General features: G+C 39.5%; 2 protein-coding genes across 9 annotated transcripts in view; both read left to right on the top strand.

Moving 5' to 3' along the window:
* UNC80 (unc-80 homolog, NALCN channel complex subunit) overlaps positions 1 to 6061 on the top strand; it is a 237618-nt gene extending 231557 nt beyond the window's left edge. For all 3 annotated transcript variants that reach the window (XM_082467395.1, XM_082467397.1, XM_082467396.1), the window contains 2 exons: positions 752 to 951; positions 2127 to 6061. In XM_082467395.1, coding sequence (XP_082323521.1) covers positions 752 to 951; positions 2127 to 2393 — 467 coding nt within the window. In that variant the 3' untranslated portion in view covers positions 2394 to 6061. The remainder of the gene's footprint in view (positions 1 to 751; positions 952 to 2126) is intronic.
* Positions 6062 to 8265: 2204 nt separating this feature from the next.
* On the top strand, positions 8266 to 24503 carry RPE (ribulose-5-phosphate-3-epimerase). Of its 6 annotated transcripts, none has more exons than XM_082467327.1 (7): positions 8266 to 8457; positions 9127 to 9146; positions 14236 to 14315; positions 19967 to 20106; positions 20846 to 21004; positions 21537 to 21623; positions 23180 to 24503. In XM_082467327.1, exons 1-7 carry the CDS (start codon positions 8347 to 8349, stop codon positions 23300 to 23302), a joined length of 720 nt encoding a protein of 239 aa, XP_082323453.1. In that variant the 5' UTR covers positions 8266 to 8346; the 3' UTR covers positions 23303 to 24503. The 6 variants fall into 6 exon arrangements, with proteins under 6 accessions (XP_082323453.1, XP_082323457.1, XP_082323454.1 ...); XM_082467329.1 differs by having other exon boundaries at positions 8272 to 8457; positions 20846 to 20980; XM_082467331.1 differs by lacking the exon at positions 14236 to 14315 and having other exon boundaries at positions 9127 to 9157.
* Positions 24504 to 24866: the final 363 nt, after the last annotated feature.

A 24866-nucleotide genomic window follows, 5' to 3' on the forward strand; every position in this document is an offset into this window, starting at 1 on the left:
CAAATGCTATGAAATTTGATGATAGAAGGTTGTGTTTCATTTACCCAAGCCAGGAAATGGGTTTGTTATATGTCTTACTGAAGACAAAGGAATGATGAATAATAGGGACTTTTAAATCTTGTTGGCAGTTGTTATGAGCAATGACCAAGTTCACTTAATGATCTATGCCAATTTTGTTTTTATGTAAAAACTATTTATGTGAAAAGGCTATTTAAAAAAAATTTTTTTTAATAAATTTATTTTTTTATTTATACTATTTATTTCTGGCTGTGTTGGGTCTTCGTTGCTGTGCGCAGGCTTTCTATAGTTGCGGCGAGTGGACTTCTCATTGCAGTGGCTTCTCTTGTTGCGAAGCACGGGCCCTAGGCGTGTGGGCTTCAGTAGTTGTGGCACGCGGGCTCAGTAGTTGTGGTGCATGGGCTTAGTTGCTCCGCGGCATGTGGGATCTTCCCAGACCAGGGCTCGAACCCGTGTCCCCTACGTTGGCAGGCGGATTCTTGACCGCTGCGCCACCAGGGAAGTCCCTGAAAAGGCTATTTTATGCAAAAATGATTTTTGTACCCAAGTCCTAGTCTTTGTAAGAAGGTGAAATCAATACATATACATAATAGTCTAATATGCTCTCATTTACTGATAAACCAGCAATGTCTTTACTAAGAAAAGTCAGGAGACACTTGTTAAAACTAATTATTAAGCACTGCCAACCTACTTTCCTCCTCTTCCTATTTACTGCTCTACTTCTGACCTATAGCGGATCAGAAACGATCTGTGACCTTCATCGAGGCTCAGGCGGAGCCAGCTGGTGCCCCAACAGACATGCTTCCTGCCACAGGCCAGCCACAGGGCTGCAGCCCAGCCCCATCCAGGAAACCAGACGGAAAGGACAAACCAGTGCTCACGTCTTCCCCCGCCACTGTTGTTGCTGACCTTCACAGCCTGTCTCCCAAGCAGGTGAGGGCACTGGAGAAACAGGCAAGTCTTGCTCCTTGCATACTTCTGTCTGGGAACCATTGAGATATGCAGATGTCATCCACATTAAGTCTGGGTCTGTAATGTTTTGTTAGACAGACACTGGTCCTGTCATCATGAAAAAATAAAAACTGTGAAGTATATGGCCAAGAATACATCTACTTAAGAAGGCATAAGAGAAATCTTCATACTCTTTGTTATTAAAACCCTAAGAAGAAATATTTCATAGTTAAAATAACCATTGAAAACCAGTATATAATACATGTTTGACAGTTCAATTTAAAAAAATATATAAATAAAGTTACCAATTTAGATGAAGCCTTTAAATATAGAACCTTCTGAATCCTGTGAGAGGAACTTTTGTTTTGATCTTTTTCGTCGTTGTTTTGATATTTCCTTGTTGTTTTAATTTTTTTCCCTTTTTTAAAAAAAAATTATTTATTTATTTTTGGTTGTGTTGGGTCTTTGTTGCTGCGCGGGCTTTCTCTAGTTGCAGTGAGCGGGGGCTACTCTTCATTGCAGTGTGTGGGCTTCTCATTGTGGTGGCTTCTCTTGTGGAGCATGGGCTCTAGGCGTGCGTGGGCTTCAGTAGTTGTGGCACACGGGCTCAGTAGTTGTGGCTCGTGGGCTCTAGAGCGCAGGCTCAGTAGTTGTGGCTCACGGGCTTAGTTGCTCTGCGGCATGTGGGATCTTCCCGGACCAGGGCTCGAACCCGTGTCCCCTGCATTGGCAGGTGGATTCTTAACCACTGTACCACCAGGGAAGTCCCTTTTTCCCTGCTTTTGATTTTCATCATTAAATTCCCATAAGTCCCACATTCTTCTCATGTGGTGTTTAAAGAAAGCTAAGGGGCAATACACTATATACGTTTGTAAAGTCTTTAATGGTTAAAAAGCATTGTAACACCATTGTCTCATTTTTATCCTCACAGTCTACAGGATAAGTGGGGCAAAATATTATGCTCATGCAACAGGTTAGAAAACTGAGGCTTAGAAAGTTGGAAGGGCCTAGATGTGGTCTCACATATACCAAAGGCTAAAACTGGGTCCACCCTTGGGATTCCTTGTCCAGTTACAGCTGTACAACAAACATTCTTTGATCCTTTTCCCTAGTACCCATTCTACCTTTCCATGATGTTATGATCCTTTTGGTCATAGGGTGAGAGCCTCCCAGCTGAAGAAGGAGAAAAGAAGGAGGACACAGAAATACAAGGTGCTACAGCACATAGTCCCCTCTCTACTCAACTCTCAGACCCTGATGACTTCACAGGCCTTGAGACATCTATCCTCCTACAGCACGGAGACACTGTCCTTCACATCAGTGAGGAAAATGGCATGGAGAACCCCCTCCTGTCCAGTCAGTTCCCTTTTACTCCCACTGAGCTGGGAGAGACTGAGGTAGACCTAGATGAGTCTCATGTTTAATTCTGTACCTTTTAAGAGTTGTAGGTGTAGACAAGATGTGGAAGGGATCACTTTGCTAAAAGTTGAAAACTTGCACTTGGAAAAGATGAAAACATAGCACTTTACACTCAATGGGTAGCACAAATCCCAGTGGATTTTGCTGTCGATGTGCATATTGTTTCATAAACATCTTTTAAAAATCAATGGCTAAGATGGTTTGGTTGTGTGAAGACCATAAAATCTAGGGAGGAATAAAGGGAAAAAGCCATTTCACTGCACATTGTTTATGATTCAAGAAGCCTTGAGCAGTTGAAAATATATACTATTACAGAGCTGCTTACCTAGGAATATTAACAAATAATGTGTTCTAAAAAGAGAAAGCAATTTTTTGAGGTTACATTATACATCTCATGCAAATGTTTATTTTTCTAATTTCAAAATCATTAAATCAGGTGGCTGTACAAGTAGCAATTTACATAAAAGTAATCAATAAGGAAAATATTAGTTTGGGGAAACTTGATAGCAAATAAGCCTGCAGCCATTTTTTTTTTTTTTTTTTTTTGATCAACAATACAGCCATTTAGAAGAAGAAAAAATACTATTTTTAGAGCTGTGGACTTTTCAATATTTATTTTTTAACTGTCATTTTCATTGCATATTGTAAATCAAAATGCTAATGCCATAAAATCATTCCATTTCATAACACATTAGAGAATATTCTAGAAATTATCAGACATAATTCTGAACTAAGAAGAACCTAAATAGCCTATACTATAATAAAAATTAAATGTAAATATAATAGCTAGAAAGAGATGGTATTCCTACTTCTAGTCCTGACTACATCAATGCCAAGATTGGGAGATACTGGGAAATGTGATTACTTTCCCTTACAGTGTCCTGTGCCTGCCCTTGATGGCATATTTTCAGATATTATATTAAGGTTAGTGTTGTTAGAATTGGTTCAATGAAATAACTTTTTCTCAATGTTAACAATATTCATATCCTTTAGATATTAAGTTTATGAAGAAAAAATATAAAGTGAGCAATTTCTCTATAGACAGAGCTTGTATATTTTACTTTAACTTGAAGTTCAGTTACTTCAAGAAAAGTATAAAACTTGGCTTGTGAGGCTATATCTAGTGTGTTATTGATCCTATAGCAGGGCTTGGCATCATGTAGTTCAAGATTAAATTTCAAAACTTTAACAGTTTACATCAGAAAACTGTTACATAACTTCTAAGTGTATAAAAACTCATATATATATATATGTAAATTGGTATGGTGGTGAGGGGGTGTGTGTTTTCTAGTCCTCAAGCTAAAGTTTAGACTGTGATTACATTGCAATGAATTTGGAACCCATTCTGTACACTTAAACTTTGACTACATTGGCTATGATATGGTATATGCATATATAAAGGAGACCTCCTAAACCCACCCAAATCACAAAGGAAACTTATTTTTCTCTTAGAATTGCTTATTAAACAGGCATTGTTTTTAATGTGATATATACTTTCAAATATAATTTGGGGTTTTGGTCTCATTCACTAATAGAATGAAAGATATCTGTGAGTTAAAGGACAAAACTAAAAATTTCAAATCTAAAACTTCAGAAAGCAGAGGTGGTAAATGGCCTCATCTATGTTTTACAATATTTTCAGGACATTTACACTTAATGCTGAGTTCTCAAATGCAGAAATATACATATATAAGTGGTTTTATGATTCTTTCTAAGCTGATATATTTCGCCTGTTAAAAATTATGCTGCTCCCTTAGTGTTAGAGGCCTTATGTTTGGTAATTACAAGTGTCTGTGCTATATGAGTCTCTATATATGTGCGTGTTTTGTTCCAGTTTCTTGATTCTTGACTCAAATTCTCTATGTATAATCGTATCAAATATTTAAAAAGTAAAAGGGTCAAAGAAGATTGTTTAATATCTGACCAGAATCCTATATACCTTTATATATATTTAAAAAGTATTGGGATGTTTTGAACATGACTATGCTGGCCTGTCTGCCTTTTACCCTGATTCCTTCACTCTAGTGTTATGGAAGTCTACTGGAAACTTTTTCAATAAGCTAAGTAATGTTGTACCTTGCAAAAAAGCCTCCACTCTGACAAACAGGGCCTTATAGAGTGGGAATGTTTTCATACTGGGACTATGGAGATTTTGCAGATGTGTACATCTGTTCCATTTAAGGTGCCCTTAAACGTGTTGAATGTAATGTGTTAAATGTTTATGTGTAATTGATAAAATATCTATATGTATGTGCATAAGATTGTCACAAGATGTATTCTCAGGAATACTGTTACCTGGAGTTTGAAGGAATAATTATTTAAAAAAACAAAAAAAAGTCGGGCAAGATTAGAAAAAGTTCAAGATAAGTAACAATTTTTTGTAATTCAAAATATTATTGAGTATATGACTAAAAGTTAATTATTACATATGATAAATATAGTATTGGTAATAGATCATTTATTAAGCTATGATTCTTAATATTTATCTTGTTCAGAGGAAAATTAAAACAGACACCTACTTCCCATGTATAAAAAATTGGACTCAACCAAGAGGTTGCTTCTTCTGAAATTAACTTTTGAGAGACCTTAGAATAAGCATGTATCATCCACGATAGTGGGTGTAGATTTACTCAGATTCAATTAAAGCAGTTCAAATTCTGGATACAGCATTTTATACAGCAAAACATTTTACTTTCATTTTTCAGTGTTTGCTGCTTTCTGTAACTCTATTAGATAAGTTGTTTTTTTCCAAAAAGGAAACTGAGTTATTGAGTGCATTGGGGCAAGGCACTGAGAACTACGGTGTCAAAAGACATAAATGGGCATAGCAATGCTGGAGGAAAAAAAATCTGTGGAGTTTTGGGGTCTGATTAGGGCCTGTTGAGTAGGCTGGAAGTAACTGATTTGCTATTTCAAGCCTCCAAGAGTACCTTAGGCAGGATGATATCTCCTCCTTCTTGAGTTATCTATCCCTCCGGTCAATGAAAAACATTCTCCAGTCTGCTGTCCAGCTCTGAGAGTATCTGAGACAGGAATAGAGTGTATATAGGGACCTACAGGGAAGAAAGGGTCATAAATAAAATGACAGTCCAAATTAGAAATTAAATATCCTTCCTCAAGTTATACATGAGACTAATAGTCTACGGAATTTGCTGCTATCACACCTAGTCATGCTGTTGCCCTGTGACCTCACACTTCCAATTCCACGGCCTTGTCTTGGCAGTGAATAGAAAGCCCCACATCCTCATTTACTTCAGTGGATCCTAACTGCAGCATTTCAGAAACAAAGTTTGGTTTGACACTCAGGAGAATAAAAACAAGTTTAGGGCAGAATGTATCTGGAAAAACTTAAGACAAATGTTCTTATGTTATTTTAGGATCATTTAGGATTACAGATCAACGTACCTCCATATTTTTCAAAAGTCACTGTGACTGCAGGATGAAAATCCTTTATTAGCCATTTTATAGGTAAAAACAAAAGATTGACTACACAGCCAACGTCCCTCAGATGACTATAAAGTTTGTTATGAATACTTAATGACCAAAGAGCATGGAAAAAATGCATATGAATAAATACTGAAATGTTTATGAAAGATATTTATGAAAGATAAGACTTCTGTGTTTGAATATGCACATATAATAAAATAAATCTAAAAACATTTAAGATGCCTGATTGAGTTTCGTTTCTCATTTTTCAACATAGGGAATAGGTTAACTCATTCAGGAAAGTGTTCATTTTAGATCCCTGGGGTGTGCTTTTGTTTTGGATCCCTGGAGCTCACCTTGATATCTCTCCTCAACCCTCATAGTCTGGCCTGAGGTCACCCTTCAATTGGACACCACCAATTCCTTCCTCCTATTCCAAATGAGCTCCATTCTACTCATGCTTTCCATCCCTAACTTTCAAAATAAAGCAGAATGGGCATATTGGGAGACAAGTTCCCCAGTGTGACTTCTCTGCCCAGGTATGACCGGCTGGAATGACTGGTAGATTTCCCAGGAGGAATGTTAAGGACCAGGTTATGCGCTGAATGTGGCCAGAACCACTATGGGATACAAGTTTACCACCAGTTCTTTTATACAAAGTGCTCTATCCTTACCCTCTAAGTTATGCTCTTGCTAAATCCTGTTTTTTTTTTTTTCCCCTCCCATGAATTTGTTACCTGAGAAACTGTGTTCCCCTCTTGGTGGGAGTCGAGCCAAAAGACACAACCAAGCCAAAGATCAGGAGAAGGACCTATTACTTGCAGCAAGAAAGGAGAACACAGGGGATCTCTCCCAAAGCAGTGTCTTCCCAACAGCAAAATTGGGTAAGTTTTATGCTAAGGGTACATGCCTATTGATGAAGGTGCTTGGGCTGTGGACAGAGTCCAAGATTAAGTGGATTGAAGTCATGAGGGTCAGAAAAGGTCAACATATCATCTCTTAAGTTCCTGTTGATCTGGTGGTTGAGGCTTTAGGCTGATCATGTCCATTGAAAAGAACTGGTTGAATTTACAACCAATACACTATCTTCGCTATTGTTACTTCTCTTGCCTGATAACAGGCGTTTGTTTCTGCATTCTTTGTCCCCTTAAGATCATTAATTACTATACAAAAGAATCTGAAAAAGAATACATATATGTATATATACACCCGAATATAGAACTATATATAATATATATATATATATATATATATAACTGAATCACTTTGCTGTACATCAGGAAGTAACACAACATTGTAAATCAACTATACTTCAATAAAAAAAAAAATGACCACCTTTAGGACAAAATCACTTTCTTCTTCCTTAACAAAGACATCTCCATAGCTTATAACTTTTCTTACCCCAATACATAGCATATTTCTATTATTATATCTGGTAACTTTAACCACATATATTACTTAGAATTCTCAATCCTTTGAAATTTTAATTTTTAAATGAAAATAAAGAAGTGAATATTCATCATTGTGAACTGTAAAAAAAAAAAAAAAAAATTAATTACTGAGAACTGTTCAAGGGCAAACATTGTGGCCAGGCTTAGATGACAAAAGAGCTTAGGCCAAAAATGCCTTCTCTTATGTCAATAAAGCCATGCCTGGTTTTCTTTCTCCAGAGACCCCTCCTCCCCCACCTTATCTGCTTACAGTTTTACTAGGGTTATTTTCCCCACCCAATGATCCTAGACACATTTGGCAAAGAAATAGCCACTCTTACCCTGTTCTGGATTTTGTCTGAACAGTAAATAAATGTATTGCAATTTGTCAATAAGCATTCCTGTGAGAGAAGGTAAGAAGGATGAGGGCCAGAAGCAGAGGAGAGTAATAATAACCACCACCATTTTATACTGAGCACCTGGCATCCGGTCCTGGGCACATACTTGGATTCACAAATCTTAAACGTTGAGCACTGTCTTAACAGATGAGAAAACTGTAGGCAGGGAGAAGTGACTTGCCAGGTCACCCAGCTAGTATCTGGTAGAGCCAGGATTCCGCCCTAAATCAGACTCCCACCGCTCTTGAGAAGAATTCAAAGAGAAATAGGAAGAAGAGTGTTTTTTTTGTTGTTGTTCTTGTACAAGTACAGGGATGGAGAGGAAAGGAACGCATATGCAAACGATGGAGAAACAAAAAAGTGATAAGAGGGCAAGAGCTGAGAGGGAACTGCAGGGGAAGTAAAACTAAAAAAGATTAAGAAACTCCTCAGAGGACTGGGAGACCTGAAAGCCTTGTTTTAAAAACAAAGGTCAGAGGAAGGAGGAAGGTGCCTCACGGCGAGACCCCGCCCCTAAGCCCTTAGAGTGGCACCCCCTCCCGCTAGGGGAGGCGGGACTTCCCCCCTCAAGGCAGCTGCTTCCGGTGGAGTCCGGAAGACTCTACAGGGAAGAGGCGTGGCCAAAATTGTGCGGCCAATCGGGGCGCGACGCCTTCATCTTGCCGGGGATCTCGCTGGGTAACTTGCTCCAGACAACTAGCACCATGGCGTCCGGCTGCAAGATTGGTCCGTCCATCCTCAACAGCGACCTGGCCAGTTTAGGGGCTGAGTGCATTCGTATGCTGGACTCTGGGGCCGATTATCTGCACCTGGATGTAATGGACGGGTAACTCTCCGCGGGGCTCGGGTCTGGGTTGCCGCGCGGGGCGGGATAGGCGCACCTTTATTGAGTGCCTGTTGGGTGCACGGCGTCCCTGTACCGCGGAGCGCCTCACTCTGAACGCGGTACTGAGAAGGGGCCTGCGGTGGGAGCCCTGGAGGCCCTGCTTGGAGGGGACCTGAGTCGGCATCCTGGGCTGCGACCGCGTCCCAAACCTCAGCCATCTCCCCTCCCCCAACGTAACGTGTGGTCTTCTAGCACTTAGCACCCGGAAGCGACCTTAAATCTCTAGGACCCGTCTCATTTTCAGTAGGAGAAACTGAGGCCCAAGGGGATAGGCATGACTTGCCCAAGCTCATATAGCTAGTTAGTGGCAAAGCTGGGGAGAAAGACTTGTGTAAGGATGACGAGCTTGGCACCTGGAGTGAGAACGCCCGACTTCTGCCACTTGCTGGGTTACTTGGGACAAGCCATTTAACCTCATTGAGCTTCAGTTTCATTATGTGAAAAGTGGGAGTAATAACACTACCTCTTCGGCATCTTTGGAAGATGAAATGATCTCATACACGTAGTTTACAGTGCCTGGCATATAGTAAATTCTATGTAACTGTTAGTTGTTGTATCATTGTTCGAATTATGACTTTCCTGTCTATTTTCTCTTCAGGCACCCTGCTCTTCAGGGAGGTCAGTTTTTTGTAAGTAATTTTTAAGCACTGTAGTTACAGCCCATAATCAATATTGTTTGAAATCAGAATGATGCTAGTTTCTTAAGTTGGTTATAAAATGAGGAACAAACGTAGAGATAACAGTTAAGACTCTCTCAACGTTACACACATTGTGACAGAGTTGCAACTTGGATCTTGGGTTTGCCAAGTGGTTCTCTGAGCCCCACTGATAACAGGCCATAAGATCAAAACAGCCATTACCTTGGCTTGGGGTAGAAAAGTAAATTTATTGGAAATAGGTAAAATCTCTGTGTACTCTCATACAAATCTGCGAATTCATGTTTTTTACGAAAGATAACCAGTCACTTCCATGTCTTTTTAATGTCACTCCTCTTATGACAGCTTTGTCTTCTTTGTTCTGTCTGGTTAAATCTGCTGTTTCTCTTTTGTATTCCACTCAGTTACCTCAACACCGTGCCTAACTGATAATGGCAAAGAAGATTAGTAAATATTACCTCTTACAAAACCTTGATTTTTAGTTTGGTATCACATATATTTCTACTTCTGTATATTTTTTTGGTACCTTTGCTTGAAAGCCCTGAACTTTCACAGGTAATATTACTGGAGTGTGTACCTCACAGATGGGTAGCTACATTTTTGTGTCTGAGACACAAAATGAGACAAAATTTTGCTTCTGAGACACTTGAGGGTCTCAGTATAGAACAGACTACGAGTATATGTGTGTAGTGTGTTTGTCACAGAGAGCAGCTTGGTTGTAAATAAGTCTTGTCCAATGTTTGAGTGAGCGAATGGAGAAAATAATTTGTTCCAGTTTACCAATCAGAGTATCAGTGACAACAACAATAGGTAATATTTACAAGCACTTGACTATTTCTGGTCTGATACTTTTTGTGAATTATTTCACACGACCCTATGAGCTTGGTGCTGTTATCGGCACCACTTTGACAGTGAGGAGTTGACAGAAAGAGAGATGAAAGTCACCTCGTAGCTAAGAAATGGCGGAGCCAGGATTGGAAGCCTGCAGCAGCTTGTTTTGTCTTAGAAACTGTCTTCTGTGGGTATTAGGCTTACAGAGAATGATTAAGATATTCTCTGTTTTCAAAGAACAACTATATTTTTTGATACTTATTTCGTATCTCTCCTGCTGCACCGTAAGCTCCCTGAAAGCAGAGACTGTTTCTTTGGCTCACCTCTGTATTCTCTGCAGGAAAAGCACCATGGTAAGCTTAATTATAATTGGTTGGATGAATGGCTTTATCATAAGGGAGGGATCTCTAAGGAATCTCTTTTTGCCCCTCCCAGCCCTATGGCAGACCCTGAGCTTATTAAGATAAAGTATTTGTTTTTTATTGACTCCTTTCCCCCTTTACCAGGAAACATCTTGGTTTGAAAAAACTAAATTCTGCATACACCATTTTAAAAACCCTTTCTCTGTTAAGCGTCACAACTTTCTGAGGTAAGAGCTATTTTTATTCCCCTTTTGCAAAGGAGGAAACCAGATTGGGGAGGTTCAGCCCCTTCCCAGTGTCCCACCGAAGAGGCAGAGCCTGGCTGAGCTGCAGTGCCTCCTAGGCCCAGGGTATGAAAGAGGGGCTGTGGACTCCCTTTCCCAAGGCCGCCAGCCCCAATTTACCTTCCCTCCAGGTGGTGCCTCCATGCTTCTTTTCCTGGTCTCCTGAAAAATCTCCAACATTACACTGAGCTTGCATGCCCTTGTTTTCTAGTCCCCTCTCTTCCCTTGAAGCCCGCACTTCTGATTAAAACTGAACGTCTTCGTTTTGAAATTCAGGAGCAAGTTCTGGAAACACCGGTGGGTGGAGCACTAGTATGGTTGGATATTTGAAATAAAGGACAAGTGGATTTTCTGGAAAGGAAAACTGGAAAGCATGTAAATATAAGTGTGTCATGACAAGACAGTGACTGGAGATGTGTTGGTCGTAAGTGTAGGAACTGAGCAGATATTCAGTTTCTAAATTAGGGAGATTTAGAAACCAGGGAGGTTTCACGTTAGTACTAGACCTGACTGACTTCAGTACTGGGCCCACAGTGTCACAAGGCCACCATTAGCCGGGCCAGGTGTTCTTCATTTTTCCCGTCTCCATCTGCCCTGTCTCACTCCTCCACGTTACCTGCCAGCCTACCCCCCACCGTAGGCATAGGTGTGATTCCTTATTCACAGGAAGTGTTGTTTGGTTACAGTCTTGCTGAATTTTATATCAACCTCGATCCTCCTCTTTGCCTTGTTGGGAGATCTGGTAAAGGTTTGCTTTGTGTGAAAATTATACATGTGATGGGGGATCAAAATAATCGTATCCCTTATTCCGATATTCTAAGCGATTATAGCTTAATCTCGTAAGTTCTTTGGGAGAAAAGGACACTTTTGAATTGCATTTTAATTTTGGCAATCTTTACTCCAAAATGACATTATAGCTTCTGTTTCCCAGTGAAGTAAAAGTGTATTTGTTTTATTCTCATATTTTCTCAAGATGTGGTTATTGTGTTTATTTTCATGATAAACGAAGCCTAAGGTTGAGACAACAAAAATACTTCCGAGGGCACACAGAAAAAACAGTGAATGAAATCCAGATCTTTCAATCTCAGATTTGTGTAGTATTCAGTAGTCCTTGCTGCCTGCTTATGTGACTCTTACCTCCAAGTTCTAAGTAAATATAATAAGCATCTTATCCATAACCCTGGCAAGTCACTGCTCTTAGGCGAATGGTAGAATGATTTCCAAAATACTAGAAATCCAACCTCCAAGGACCAGGGTGCCTGAGAGTAAAAGTGTCTGTACCCATTCACCATACCCATCCCGTTCAGGTGTGTCCTGAATCCTGACCTCTCTCTCTCAAGGCTCCCCTCCTCCCTTGGACTTTCTTCTTCTGTTAGTTATTAGCTGTCAGTGGAGGAGCAGACAAGCCTGGTAGTTAAGAGCCTGAACTTTGGAGCTAGATTGCCTGTGTTTAACTCCTGCCTCCAGCACCTACTGGTTGTGTGAGCTTGGGCCTCGTATTTCCTCATCTGTAAAATACAGGTAATAGTGGTACCTGTCTCACTGAATTGTTGAGAGGGTTGGTTGGTTTGTTTTGGTTTTGTTTTTTGGCTGCGCAGCACGTAGGATCTTAGTTCCCTGACCAGGGATCGAACCCGCGTCCTTTGCATTGGAAGCGCGGAGTCTTAACCACTGGATCACCTGGGAAGTCCCTGTTTTGAGGTTGTAATGAGTTAATATATTGGAATGGTTTAGAATGGTGCTTGGCCTGTATATGTTTTATTTTTTATTAACACTCATTCTGCCTGCCTGTCATCTTAAGCTCAAGACTTTGGACTTGGTTTATTCTCTCTCTTCGACCTTCCCCCTCCCCCACATCTTATCACTTAGGAGATCCTATCACCTGCTGTCCTTGTTTCCGTTCTGTTTCTTGCCATTTAGCAGCACCTCTTGCCTCCCTTCTTCCAATTTACTGCCCAGTCTGTCTGCCTACTGTATTATTTCCATCTTATTTTCCATTTGTGTCTTTCTTTTAAAATCTCAGTTGATCAGGATAAAGTCAAAACAGTGAGCCTGGCATTTAATGCACTTAATGTGACACAGTCTGCCTCCTGCCTTTTTCATACTAGCCAGGGTGGGCAATACCATCTCCCCCTTCTTTGAACTTAACTTAGTTATTTCTGCCTTTGCTTCATTTCCTTCCCCATTTTCACAAATTCTATTTGTTCTGTAAATCTCATGATCTTACCCCTTTTTAAAAAGTGCTATTCTACTTGCCTCTGGAACTATTTTACCTTAATATTGCCTACTTGTTACTGTGTAGCTTTTCTTAACAGTCCTCATACAGGGTAATGTCTACTACTTTAACAAAGAAAGCCCAGATTTCAGTGGCTTAATGATATAAATTTTCTCATTCATGCAATAGTTTGGTGTGAAATGTCTGTCCATGCAGAAATTGAGGGACCTAGTCCCCTTCCATCCTGTGGCTCTGCCATTCCGTAAGGGCCTCTTTACTGGCAGAAGGATAAAGTGAGAGCAGAACAGGAATACTACTCAACCTCCTGGGCTCTGCAGTGACGCACATCACTTAAACTCACGGTCCATTGGTGAGAACTAGTTACGTGGGCCACTAGATGTGAAGGGAGTTGGGAAGTGTGGTCCTTGGCTGAGCTGGCTTCCTACCGACAACTGTGCTGTAACAGTCAGCCGTGAATTCTGGTGAGTCATGAGCCATCTCTTACCAGTGAGATTGTAAACTTGTCTGGGGTGAGCAGGAACACTCACATATTTCTTTATAAAATACAGTGCTCTCTGAAGCACTCAGCCTGGGACTTACATATAGGAGGTTTTGTTAAATATTGAAGTGAGCTGGTGATAGAACAAAAGGACTAACCAGAGTAGGATAATGGTTAACTACTTTGGGTCTGATATCAGGAAGCCTTAATTTGAATCCTGCCCCAACAAATTATTAACTGGATGACTTAAGGAAGTTATGTATCCTGTGCTCTTCAAATGGGGATAATAACAGCATCTACTTCATAGGGCTGTCATGAAGATGAAATGAATTAAGGTACAATATCTGGTATGTTGTAAACTCTCAGTAAGTGGTGGTGATTAGTATACCTTAAGTGTCTTTATTGATAATCTTTAAGAAAGTTTCGATAAACTGTCATTTTGTGCCCTGTGATAGAGATGGATTAGAAGTAGCCACACGCAGCCTGTGATAGGTTGATTTGAGAGACCCGTATCAGAGTCCTGAGCTTCCTAACTAGTGTGTGACTTGGGCAAGTCATACAACTTTTGGGATTTTGGTTTTGTCATCCTTCCATTTCTACTTGTTAGGGATTTTGAATTACAGAGTTAAATAGAGTAAATCATGTGACATTATTATGGTTTGCTGAAATATCAAGGAGATAACTGCTCTGTAAAACTGAAACTATACAGATATTTTTAGTGTTGTTTAATACTGATGATGTTATTGAAAAATAATTGCAATCACAGATAGTCTCCTCTACCCCCATCAGAATACATATTGAGAAAAATACAGAAACGGAATCGAAAACATTTTCAGAGCAAGATTTTGTTTGTCTTGTAGGCATTTTGTTCCCAACATCACCTTTGGTCACCCTGTGGTAGAAAGCCTCCGAAAGCAGCTAGGCCAGGACCCTTTCTTTGGTAAGTGGGTGTTACACCATCTGAAGCTGGATGTGTTGCTCAAGTAAAGGGAAAGTAGCTGGTTGGTTTCTCACCCTCCAGTTTCATCTTGTACCCTTTTCCCTCCTCCCTGTGCTGGGGTTTCATTGGCTGCCTGTAAGAAGCCAAACGCTTACCCGCTTCAGGGCCTGGGCACTTTGGCTAATCTCTTTGCCTAGAAAGCTGCCTTCTCTTGACCAGTGCTGCCTCATCTTTCCACCTCAGAGCCTCTGTTGTTTCTTCAGAGAGCCCTGTCTTAAATTAACCTTTTCCCAGTTACATCACCTTGTTGATTTTCTTCTTAGAATTTCTTTCAATCTGAGATTTACTTTTATCAGACTGTAAACTCCTTAAGGGCAGGATTTCATCCACTTTGTTTGCTGTAGTTTTCCTAGAGCTTAGCATAGACACAGCTGGGGCTCAATGTAATTGTTAAATGAATTTATGAATTGATTGACTTATGGTCTATATCTGAAGCCAATTCATGGAAATTGGAGCTTTCCACAAGTGGGGTCTATGTACGCTCCACTCCAACATTGTAAGATAATGTGAATTAAGGATTTTTGAGATGAGTGACCTAGAAGTTACTTTTTATGGAATATAGATTCAGTCCACATATCCTTGCTGCTGCTGTTTTAAACTAAGTTAGCAATGCCTCACTTGCCAGATCTCTGGTAATAAGACATTTGGTGAGTTCTTGTAAATATGTGTTTTTATGTAACTCATTACATAAATGTAGTAAAACTTAGATTTTCTTAATTGAAATATTGTGGGCTAGTTTTTAAATTTTTTTTAATAAATTTTTTTATTTTATTTTATTTTTTTGGCTGCGTTGGGTCTCTGTTGCTGCACGGGCTTTCTCTAGTTGCAGTAAGCGGGGGCTACTCTTCGTTGCGGTGCACAAGCTTCTCATTATGGTGGCTTCTCTTGTTGCGGAGCACGGGCTCTAGGCATGCGGGCTTCAGTAGTTGTGACACACAGGCTCAGTAGTTGTGGCCCACGGCTCTAGAGCGCAGGCTTAGTGGTTGTGGTGCACGGGCTTAGTTGCTCCGTGGCATGTGGGATCTTCCCGGACCAGGGATCGAACCCGTGTCCCTGGTTCGATTGGCAGGCGGATTCTTAACCACTGCGCCACCAGGGAAGTCCCTGTGGGCCAGTTTTGTGAAGGTATGGTAGCCACTAGCCACGTGTAGCTATCTAAATGAGTTAAAATTAAATAAAATTAAAACTAGTTTTTCAGTGGCATTAACCACATTGCAGGTTCTCAGTAGCCACGTGTGGCCTGTGACTGCTGTACCGTCCAGTGCAGTCGTGGAACGCTGCCAGCACCGCAGGAGCCTGTTAGAGCCTCTGTAGGCGCCATCCACTTCGAACGTACCTAAGGGAATGTACATTATCACCTAATTTATGTGGCATGAGGGAAACAATGTTCCACCAACATGTTCACTCTTTTGAAATTTCCAAATAATGGAATATAATCCTCTTGATTATCTGAACTTTTTTTTTTTAACTACATTTTGGAAAATGAATTTTCCAGGGTAAATTCATTCTTATGACTGTCAGAGTTGGATGAAATAAGTAACATTCTTTGTCCCCCCACCTTCCCTGGCTTGTACAGTGGCCACAGAATTCCCCACTGTGGCTTTGTGTGGATTGAAAATATGTATGTATTTTTCCGTTTCTCTCCCTTTTAGTTCGTCTCCAAGTGTTAACATCTCACTGCTGTTTGACTCCCCTCCTATCTCTATCTGTGCCTCTTCTATTACCAACTCAACTGCCACCACCCCACACAATCTGCTTTTCCTTTCTGTTTTTAGTTTGTTATTTGCTGATAAACTTGCTAATCAGTCTTTCCAGAGGTGAATCTCAAGTAAAGATGAATGGACTTATGCTTTAGTGTTTGGGTTTTGTGACCTTTGTTTTTTATATTATATGTTTTTCTTTGTTTAATTCTTGGATACTGGTTGTTGGATAATTGATACATGATATATCCTAGGAGTTAGATCTCAAGTTGTATGTATAACTGCTAAGGCTTTTAACTCTTCAATCTCAGTATTGAGTAGAATTTACCATCTAAGAAGTAAAGTGGTAGGGAAAAGTCATTTTTGTTCTTAGCTAAATCAGTGGTCTTCAAGTATGGTCTGAGGACCTGTAGGAGTCCTTTTCAGATGGTCCATGACATCAAAACTATTTGTAGTTTGATTTGTAAATTACTTGTACTGATATTGTTTGCCATTATTTATGCTGATGGTGCAAAAGCAGTGGTGAATTAGTCTGCTGATGCCTTAGCCTGAGACAAGGCAGTGATACTGAACTATACAGGTAGTCGCGATATTCCTATTTGCCATACATTCATAGTATCCTTTATAAGAAGTATCCTTGATGAATTGGTACAAGTGATTGATTTAGTAAATCTTGATCCTTGAGTGCATGTCTCATTAGTATTTTGTGTGACAAAGTGGAAAGTACATATAAAGCACTTCTATTAAATCCTGGAGGATGATAGTTTCCTCGAAGAAAGCCACTTGTGCCATTGTTTTAAGCTGTGAACTGAAAGTGCCAGTCATGAATACCATTTTCCCTTGAAAGGACAACTGACAGATGAACTGTGGTTATCAGACTTGGATATTTTACTGACATTTTCTTTAAAATTAACTAAGTGAGCCTGTCACTTCAAGGAAAGCGGCTTATCAGTTTTCATTGCCACCGATAAAGTTAGAGTTTGCAAGTGAAAGTTGGAATTTTAGAAAACTTATATCTGCCTCTGTGAGCGTGACAGCTTCCCAGTACTCACAGCTTTTCTGACAAGATCTGTAATATCATTAACAAGTGCGGGTTTTGGATAGTATATAATGAAATGTGTCACTATTTGGAAGATCTGTGTAACTCAGTGAACCAGTAGTACTTAAAGGAGCCATTCAAAATATAGACTAATGGGTTTGAGTGTAATAAAGTACGAAAAGGTCACTGGTGGGGTTTATGGATTCCACGTTGCCACTAACCTTTCTAAAAAAAGTACCACTTGTTGAGTTTTGGGGTAGAAATAGAATATCCACACTTGAGTGAAAAGGCTGTGGTTGTAGGTACTCCTCCCTTTTCTATGCACTTTTTTCCCATCATATAAAACAACAGATTGCAGGAGATTGAATGCAGAGCAGGTGTGAGAATATAGATGTCTTCTCTTAAGGCAGACATTAGCGACTCGCAAAAATGTAAAATAATGCCACTCTTACGTTAACGTGTAATGGATTTATTTTTATTATCATTATTATTTTTTAATGAATTAATAAGTAGACACTAAAAATTCTTTAGTTTGCATTTCTAATACATTAAATATTGATAAATATAAGCCACATCAACAATATTTTGGGGGGAGGGCTTCAGTAATTTTTAAGAGTGCAAAGGGAGTCTGATAATAGAACATTTGAGAACTGTATCTTAATTATAGGCAGATTAGCTGAGCCATCAATTCCCCAAATACTAGAGGATGTCCAGTGAGGGTTGCTAGTAGTGACTGCGTGCTAGAGATTTGAACAGGGATGACTTAGCAGTCTGGTAACTTAGGAAAGAGTAAACTTGATCTTTTAAACTAGATTGAATTTTTTTTCTTGTTTATAATACGAAGGGGAAAAAAACACCAAATTGAGATTATCTTTTAAAAACAAGATTTTGCCTATTAAAATATGTTCTATTTTTGTTACTTTTGTTAGTTTAGAAATATAAATGTTAGTCTTGGCTTCATTAATCAGGCTGTATACTCTGTTTTCCTGACATTTTTCAAAGCCTTGTTGCATTTTATAATCTTAGTTACTGAGTTCTGGAATACTAGAATTTTTTTCTTTAATATAGCTTTGCTGTATCAGCAATGTGCTCCCTCTAACAAAACAAAAAGCTCAAAACTCTCCTCACTGCCATCTGTCTGGCGCGGGAGTGTTTACTGTATTCTTCTTCCCAGCATTATTTCTTGTTTTCACTTCTTTTAAGCTGCCCTCTCCTTCTCATGAAATGCTCTTATGTTTTAAGTCAAGATCTTTAAGAAAGCCATGCTCATTTCTTCCCAAACATATACTCATATGATTCGAGCTTTAGCATGAGGACACGTGGCAGGCTTCTCAGGTTAACGTGTTCTTCCCTCTCAGTCTGTTCCTCTTCTTGCAGTTGTCGGCCTCTCAGTTGATGGCACTTCTCTTCTGGCTCCTCAGGCCAAACCCTTGGACCATCTGACTCTCCTCTAACTCTGAACTTCTTTTTTTTTTTTTAACATCTTTATTGGAGAGTAATTGCTTTACAATGTTGTGTTAGTTTCTGCTTTATAACAAAGTGAATCAGCTATACATATACATATATCCCCATATCTCCTCCCTCTTGTGTCTCCCTCCCACCCTCCCTATCCCACCCCTCTAGGTGGTCACAAAGCACTGAGCTGATCTCCCTGTGCTATGGAGCTGCTTCCCACTAGCTATCTACTCTACATTTCGTAGTGCATATATGTCCATGCCACTCTCTCACTTCGTCCCAGCTTACCCTTCCCCCTCCCCGTGTCCTTAAGTCCATTCTCTAGTAGGTTTGTGTTTGTATTCCTGTCCTGCCCCTAGGTTCTTCATGACCTTTTTTTTTTTTAAGATTCCATGTATATGTGTTAGCCTACGGTATTTGTTTTTCTCTTTCTGACTTACTTCACTCTGTATGACAGACTCTCGGTCCATCCACCTCACTACAAATAACTCAGTTTTGTTCCTTTTTATGGCTGAGTAATATTCCGTTGTATATATGTGCCACATCTTCTTTATCCATTCATCTGTCGATGGCCACTTTCACTCTGCACTTCTGGTCCACAGCAGCCCCTATTGTCCCTGCCTCCCGAACATACCCAGAATCCCTACCATTGCTCGCCATCCTCAATTGCTGGGTTTTTTGCCTTGGCCTTCTAAGTCGGATCCTGTCACTTGACTCAAAATCCTGTAGTGTTTGTTCTGCGTCGTTCAGAATAAAACCTAGTGGGCTGCAGAGCTCTGTACTCTCAGCCGGTGCTTCTCTGACCTCATCTTCTCTCCCCAGTGTGCCCCCGGCCCCAACCACACTGGCCTTATTTACTACCAACCTAGTGTGTATTATCTTCACTCCTTTTATTTGTCTCTCCCACTAAGAATGTAATCCCTGTGACAGCAGAGATTTTTGTCTGTGTTTTGCTGTACCCCTGCGGCCTAGAAAAGTTAATGGTGTGGTAAGTGCTCAATAAAATATTGGTGGGGAGAATCACTTAATTTAACTTTCTTATTTTATAAATGAGGAAGCCAGTCCACATAGATAACATGACTTCTTTAAGTTTTTTAGAATGGGATTTCCTGGCCCTGGACCTAGGTTTCCTGATATCTAGTTATTTTCATAAACAGTGCCATAGGCTTTTTGTGGAAAAAATGGGGGTTTTTTTGGTAAATGAGTTTAACCAAAGCCTTATCTTCAGGATGAAGGGAGGTTATCTATACAGAAGTGTAACTTCTGTATATTTAACAATTATCATGATGCCAGAAGAGTTCATATCTGAAATAGCAAAAACTCCAGGCTGGCTTCAATAATATGAGCCAGCTATTTTCCTTATAGTAATACTTAGGGGATACATCTTTTCTTTCCAGACATGCACATGATGGTGTCCAGGCCGGAACAGTGGGTAAAACCAATGGCTGTAGCAGGAGCCAATCAATATACTTTTCATCTCGAGGCTACTGAGAACCCGGGGGCTTTGATCAAAGACATTCGGGAGAATGGAATGAAGGTGAGAGCTCAACAGTGATGGTAATGCGTTTTTTTAAAAAAAATAAATTTATTTATTTATTTATTTATTTTTAGCTGTGTTGGGTCTTCGTTGCTGTGCGAGGGCTTTCTCTACTTGCGGCGAGCAAGGGCTACTCTTCATTGCGGTGCGCGGGCTTCTCATTGCCGTGGCTTCTGTTGTGGAACACAGGCACGCGGGCTCAGTCATTGTAGCTTGCGAACTCTAGAGTGCAGGCTCAGTAGCTGTGGCTCACGGGCTTAGTTGCTCTGCGGCATGTGGGATCTTCCCGGATCAGGTCTCGAACCGGTGTCCCCTGCATTGGCAGGTGGATTCTTAACCACTGCGCCACCAGGGAAGCCCGATGGTAATGTTTTATACTATTCATTCTCAGAGTTGGGAAGATTTGGTGGAAGACCTGAAATGATAGGTGGAGAAGACTGGACTTAGGCAGCTATTCGTCAGGTTTGAAGATAGAGTTTAAGTATAACTTCTTTGTCAGCTAAGATTAATACATTCCACTAATGTTTTCTGAAAGTTTCTACCTTTTAGAAACATTTACTTTTGACAGCCTTGTTGGCTTTTTAAAAAAAAGTAATTACAGTTTGAACAATTTATGTATTCCATTTATGTATGTATTCTATACTTTAAGAATAGACCTTTTTACTGGGCCTGATATGCAACAGTAATGTAATACGGAAATAATTATTGATGTGATATAGCAAATTTGTCTCTGTTACAGGTTGGCCTTGCTATCAAACCAGGAACTACAGTTGAGTATTTGGCACCATGGGCTAATCAGATAGATATGGCCTTGGTTATGACAGTGGAACCTGGGTTTGGAGGGCAGAAATTCATGGAAGATATGATGCCAAAGGTAAAAGAAGTATTTGGTTCTGGGGTAAGGCTTTTATTCTGTAAGTTCATTCAGTAAGCATTTATTGGACTACTTGTATGTTTAGACCTGTACTGTTCTGAAGGTGGGGAGATGAGGATGCCTGTATATCATTGGAATACAGTATGAGAAATGCCCCAAAAGATTTAGGTTTGGAGATCATAAAAGATACTACATCTTAGTCTTGAAAATTTTTTTCAAAACGGTTATCTCTGTAACCTTGAGATCTCTTGGGCGTTTTCATTGAACATTGAAGGGTTTTGTCTTTGTCTTGTTTCTGTGAAGTATATTTTCTGCAAAGCCATGACAAATTGAATGCCATTTGCCAAACAGAACAAAGCTTGCTTTTATAAAACTCAGTTTGTTACAGTACATTAAAAGGTGGTTTTCCCCAATCATAATTTGTATTGATATAAAGTTATCGTCTGAGACTTTTGGAGTCATATTTTAGTGGCTAATATCAGCTATGTGATTTTTTATTAGGTGTTTTTCCCCTCTACCTATCCACTTAGTCACTTATTTCCTTGTGTATAACTAGGTTCACTGGTTGAGGACCCAGTTCCCGTCTTTGGACATTGAGGTTGATGGTGGAGTAGGTCCTGACACCGTCCATAAATGCGCAGAGGTGAGACTGCTCCTTGACTGCAACCTAGACCAATTTCCTATCACATGTAATGCCAGGACAGGGCTTGTCTGCCAGAGAGACTTCCTAAATAGGCTTTCTTTCTTAGAAAAGTATTTTTTTGTTTAAATGTAAAACCAGGAAAATAAAGAGCGATAAGTGAATATTCTGAAACCACATCATCATTAAATAGTAAGTCCTGGTTATCTCAGTAATGATGAAAAAATTCTTTGGAAAGGAATAAGCTGAATGCCAGCCTGTGGAATATCATTGAAAAGTTCCAGGGCCTTTGAGACAGTTTTCCAAAATAGGGAAAGAAAACATACCTGCTTGTAAAGGGGAAAAAGAGTGTTATTCTGTAGAACTTAGGTGTATTAGCTACTGATTTGTCCCTTGCAAGCTACTAATCTGTCCCTCTGTAGAAGTGGGATGACTTTTTTTTTTTTCCAAGTGGCTAGCTAGGCTGAGTTAGGCTCCTGAACTTCATAAAAGGATACCAGCCCTCCCTGTAGCATTGCAGGTGATTAAAGTTTATGTGACCTGCTTTTATTAAACAGCATGGTCTAATCTGCACTTTCAGTGTTTTGTATAAATGCCACACTTTCCTGCTTGATACTTATCAAAAGCTTGACTGTGATCAATATGGAGGAGGTGCTGGCCAGACGATTAGTGAGCATGTATCCTTTGACCCCTTGTGGAATTCTTTTTTACTGAACTGTGCTTTGTCATTAATGCTCTTCTTGCTTACATTAAGAGACATGTTAGGTTGTAACCCTATAAAACTAATATTTTTTCTTTTTTTATGAGGAACGTTGTTAGAGATGTAGTGTGCCGTATCATAGGGTGAGTGTCTCTAATTGGAGAAATTTTCCTTAGCTTCAGTGGTTCTCCCAATAGTCCTCCCTTTCTTTTAGCACTGAATCACATAATAGATTGGATTTCCCTCCTTGAGTCAAATCCTAGGAATCTCAGAGAGAAATTTGGTTTTACTCTGATTTCTTTGCTTTCATATTGAAAAACATCTTGAAAATCTTTTTTAAGCCACCTCAAAACCATTCTGGAATGCAGTGTAGCATATATAAGAAGTTCCATTCCTTCTGGCATCAAAATGAGAAATAATTTAATGTTGCCCTGTTTTATGGGTTCTTTCACATTTTAGCAATAATTGTCCTTTTAGACTACCTACCAATTCTTACACATAATTCAGAGATGAAAAGGTTGATTTTTTTTAGGAGCTGTGGGGGAATTGGTATATAGGGGAAGACCTTAATAGATTTAAGGATTAAAGGTTTATTAGCAAAGATGCAGTGTAGTTTATTTAGAGGGGGTTACCAAAAAGTCAGTGATTTCTTAGACACATTTAAAAATAATTTCACATCCTCATTTAAGCATTTTCTTTTTTCATTGAACTAGCTGCTTAAGTATGCATCTTGAAGTGGCTTTTGTACAATTAAAGTGCCGACTGCCAGCTGCAAGGGTAGAAACTCTAGTCCAGGAATTGTTTTAGGTTTTTCTGCATCTTCCTTTGAGGCATAACCTTAAGTGTTTACTTCTTCCAGGCAGGAGCTAACATGATTGTATCTGGCAGTGCCATTATGAGGAGTGAAGACCCCAGATCTGTGATCAACCTGTTAAGAAATGTTTGCTCAGAAGCTGCTCAGAAACGTTCTCTCGATCGATGAAACCACAAGGAGTCCAGTGTTTCTGCTTATGAGATCTCCTTTTTACTGGAAGACAAGAATACTGACTACCAAATCGTACCACAGTTGAGGCAGTGCTGCTTTTCTGAGCAATTATTCATTCCAGTGGCTAAAATCCATTTTGCAGAATGTTCCAAGAGGTTAGAAATTGGTGTGTATTATGTTTTCAGTGATGGAATTTAAAGATTAGTGTGGTAAAATACCATTTTTACTGGGAGACTTGATTTTTGTAAAGAGTAAAAATATGGCTGTATCAAGGTTATGAACAGAAATGTGTCTTAATGCCTAAGGAAGGCATATTAGCTACTATGAAAAAAATTTTTTTTCTGAATTTCTAAAAAGAATTTTCTTTGCTTCTTGGCTTTTCTGAAAGCAAAGGAAGTTCTGTTTTTCCTGTTTCATGTCATTTTTGATTTGTGTATTTGTGTGATAACTAAGTTTGGATCTGGCTGGGATGGCTCTTCTAGCTTCAAAAACATCTGTTTTTTACTTTGCACCTTATATTTGATACATAAAAAAAACAATGTATTATGAAGTCCAGGGATTTTCAGGTGGTCTGTTGTAAAACGCAAGCACAAGTTTTATCAGGGTGTTTTCTTTGTTAGCTTTGCTATAGCGGCAGGTTATTCAGTGGTTCTTCCCCCACCCCCTACCCACCCTCCACCAACCCCATTTCCCCTTTTTCTTAATCACACCCGCTATTCTTAAGGACATAAAATGTTTTCCTAGCTCTATGCTAAAAGGAAAGGAAGGCCTCCATTTGGAAGTAATATTAAGTTGAATCCTGACTCTCTTCCCCTTTCTATTTGTTTGACCTTAGCAAACCAATCCAACCAACCTCTTTGAGCTGATTATTAACTGATTTATATATTGAATGTAATCATAACAACAGTGGGGGGTTGTGTTGAGGATTAAGAGATACTATTAATTATATACGTAAAGCTTCCACTACTATTCCTAGAATTGTAGGGTAGTAGAATTTGAGGATGCTCAGTACAAAGTAGCTGTCATTATGTAAATGTATGCTTTGTAGATTATAAAGTATATGTTGATGATATAATCTCATTAAACCTATAAATCAGTCCTATGAATGGTAAGACAGGTATGTCTGTCCCCATTTAAAAAATGAAGATACTAAATAAAGCTCAACAGGCTGGTACCATGGAAGGGATCCAGTAAAGAATAGGATTTCTGGTCTGTACTCTTTTTACAGATGGAGCCCTTGGGAGGTGGATTAAGCAAAGGAAGCTTCTTTTACTTAACGTTCTCTTATTTCCAGTCTAGCTTTACCCTGTAGCAAAACCAGATGGCTGAGAATATTCTGCAACTATGGATTTTGACTCCAAGGATATATATTTTATTAATCCAAGAAAGACCAGGTAGGCTAACATATGGCAAGGTACAGAGTTAATCCGTAAACTAAATATTTATGATTGTGTCTCAAATTAACACTTTGACAATAGATACATATTAGCTACTTCGTTCTTGTAAATACTCTTGCTGTGTAATACACATGGCAAGAAATAACAGGACCAGTGTCATTAAA

The sequence above is a fragment of the Balaenoptera physalus genome, assembly GCF_965194825.1.
Source record: "Balaenoptera physalus genome assembly, chromosome: 6".
NCBI classification, from domain to species: domain Eukaryota; kingdom Metazoa; phylum Chordata; class Mammalia; order Artiodactyla; family Balaenopteridae; genus Balaenoptera; species Balaenoptera physalus.

Excerpts from the sequence above, each read along its gene's own strand:
- RPE (XM_082467327.1), top strand. The coding sequence starts at position 8,347 with ATGGCGTCCGGCTGCAAGATTGGTCCGTCCATCCTCAACAGCGACCTG. Across the intron at positions 20,107-20,845 it reads TTCGGGAGAATGGAATGAAG|GTTGGCCTTGCTATCAAACC; the intron begins GTGAGAGCTCAA and ends TCTCTGTTACAG. Across the intron at positions 21,624-23,179 it reads CCGTCCATAAATGCGCAGAG|GCAGGAGCTAACATGATTGT; the intron begins GTGAGACTGCTC and ends TACTTCTTCCAG.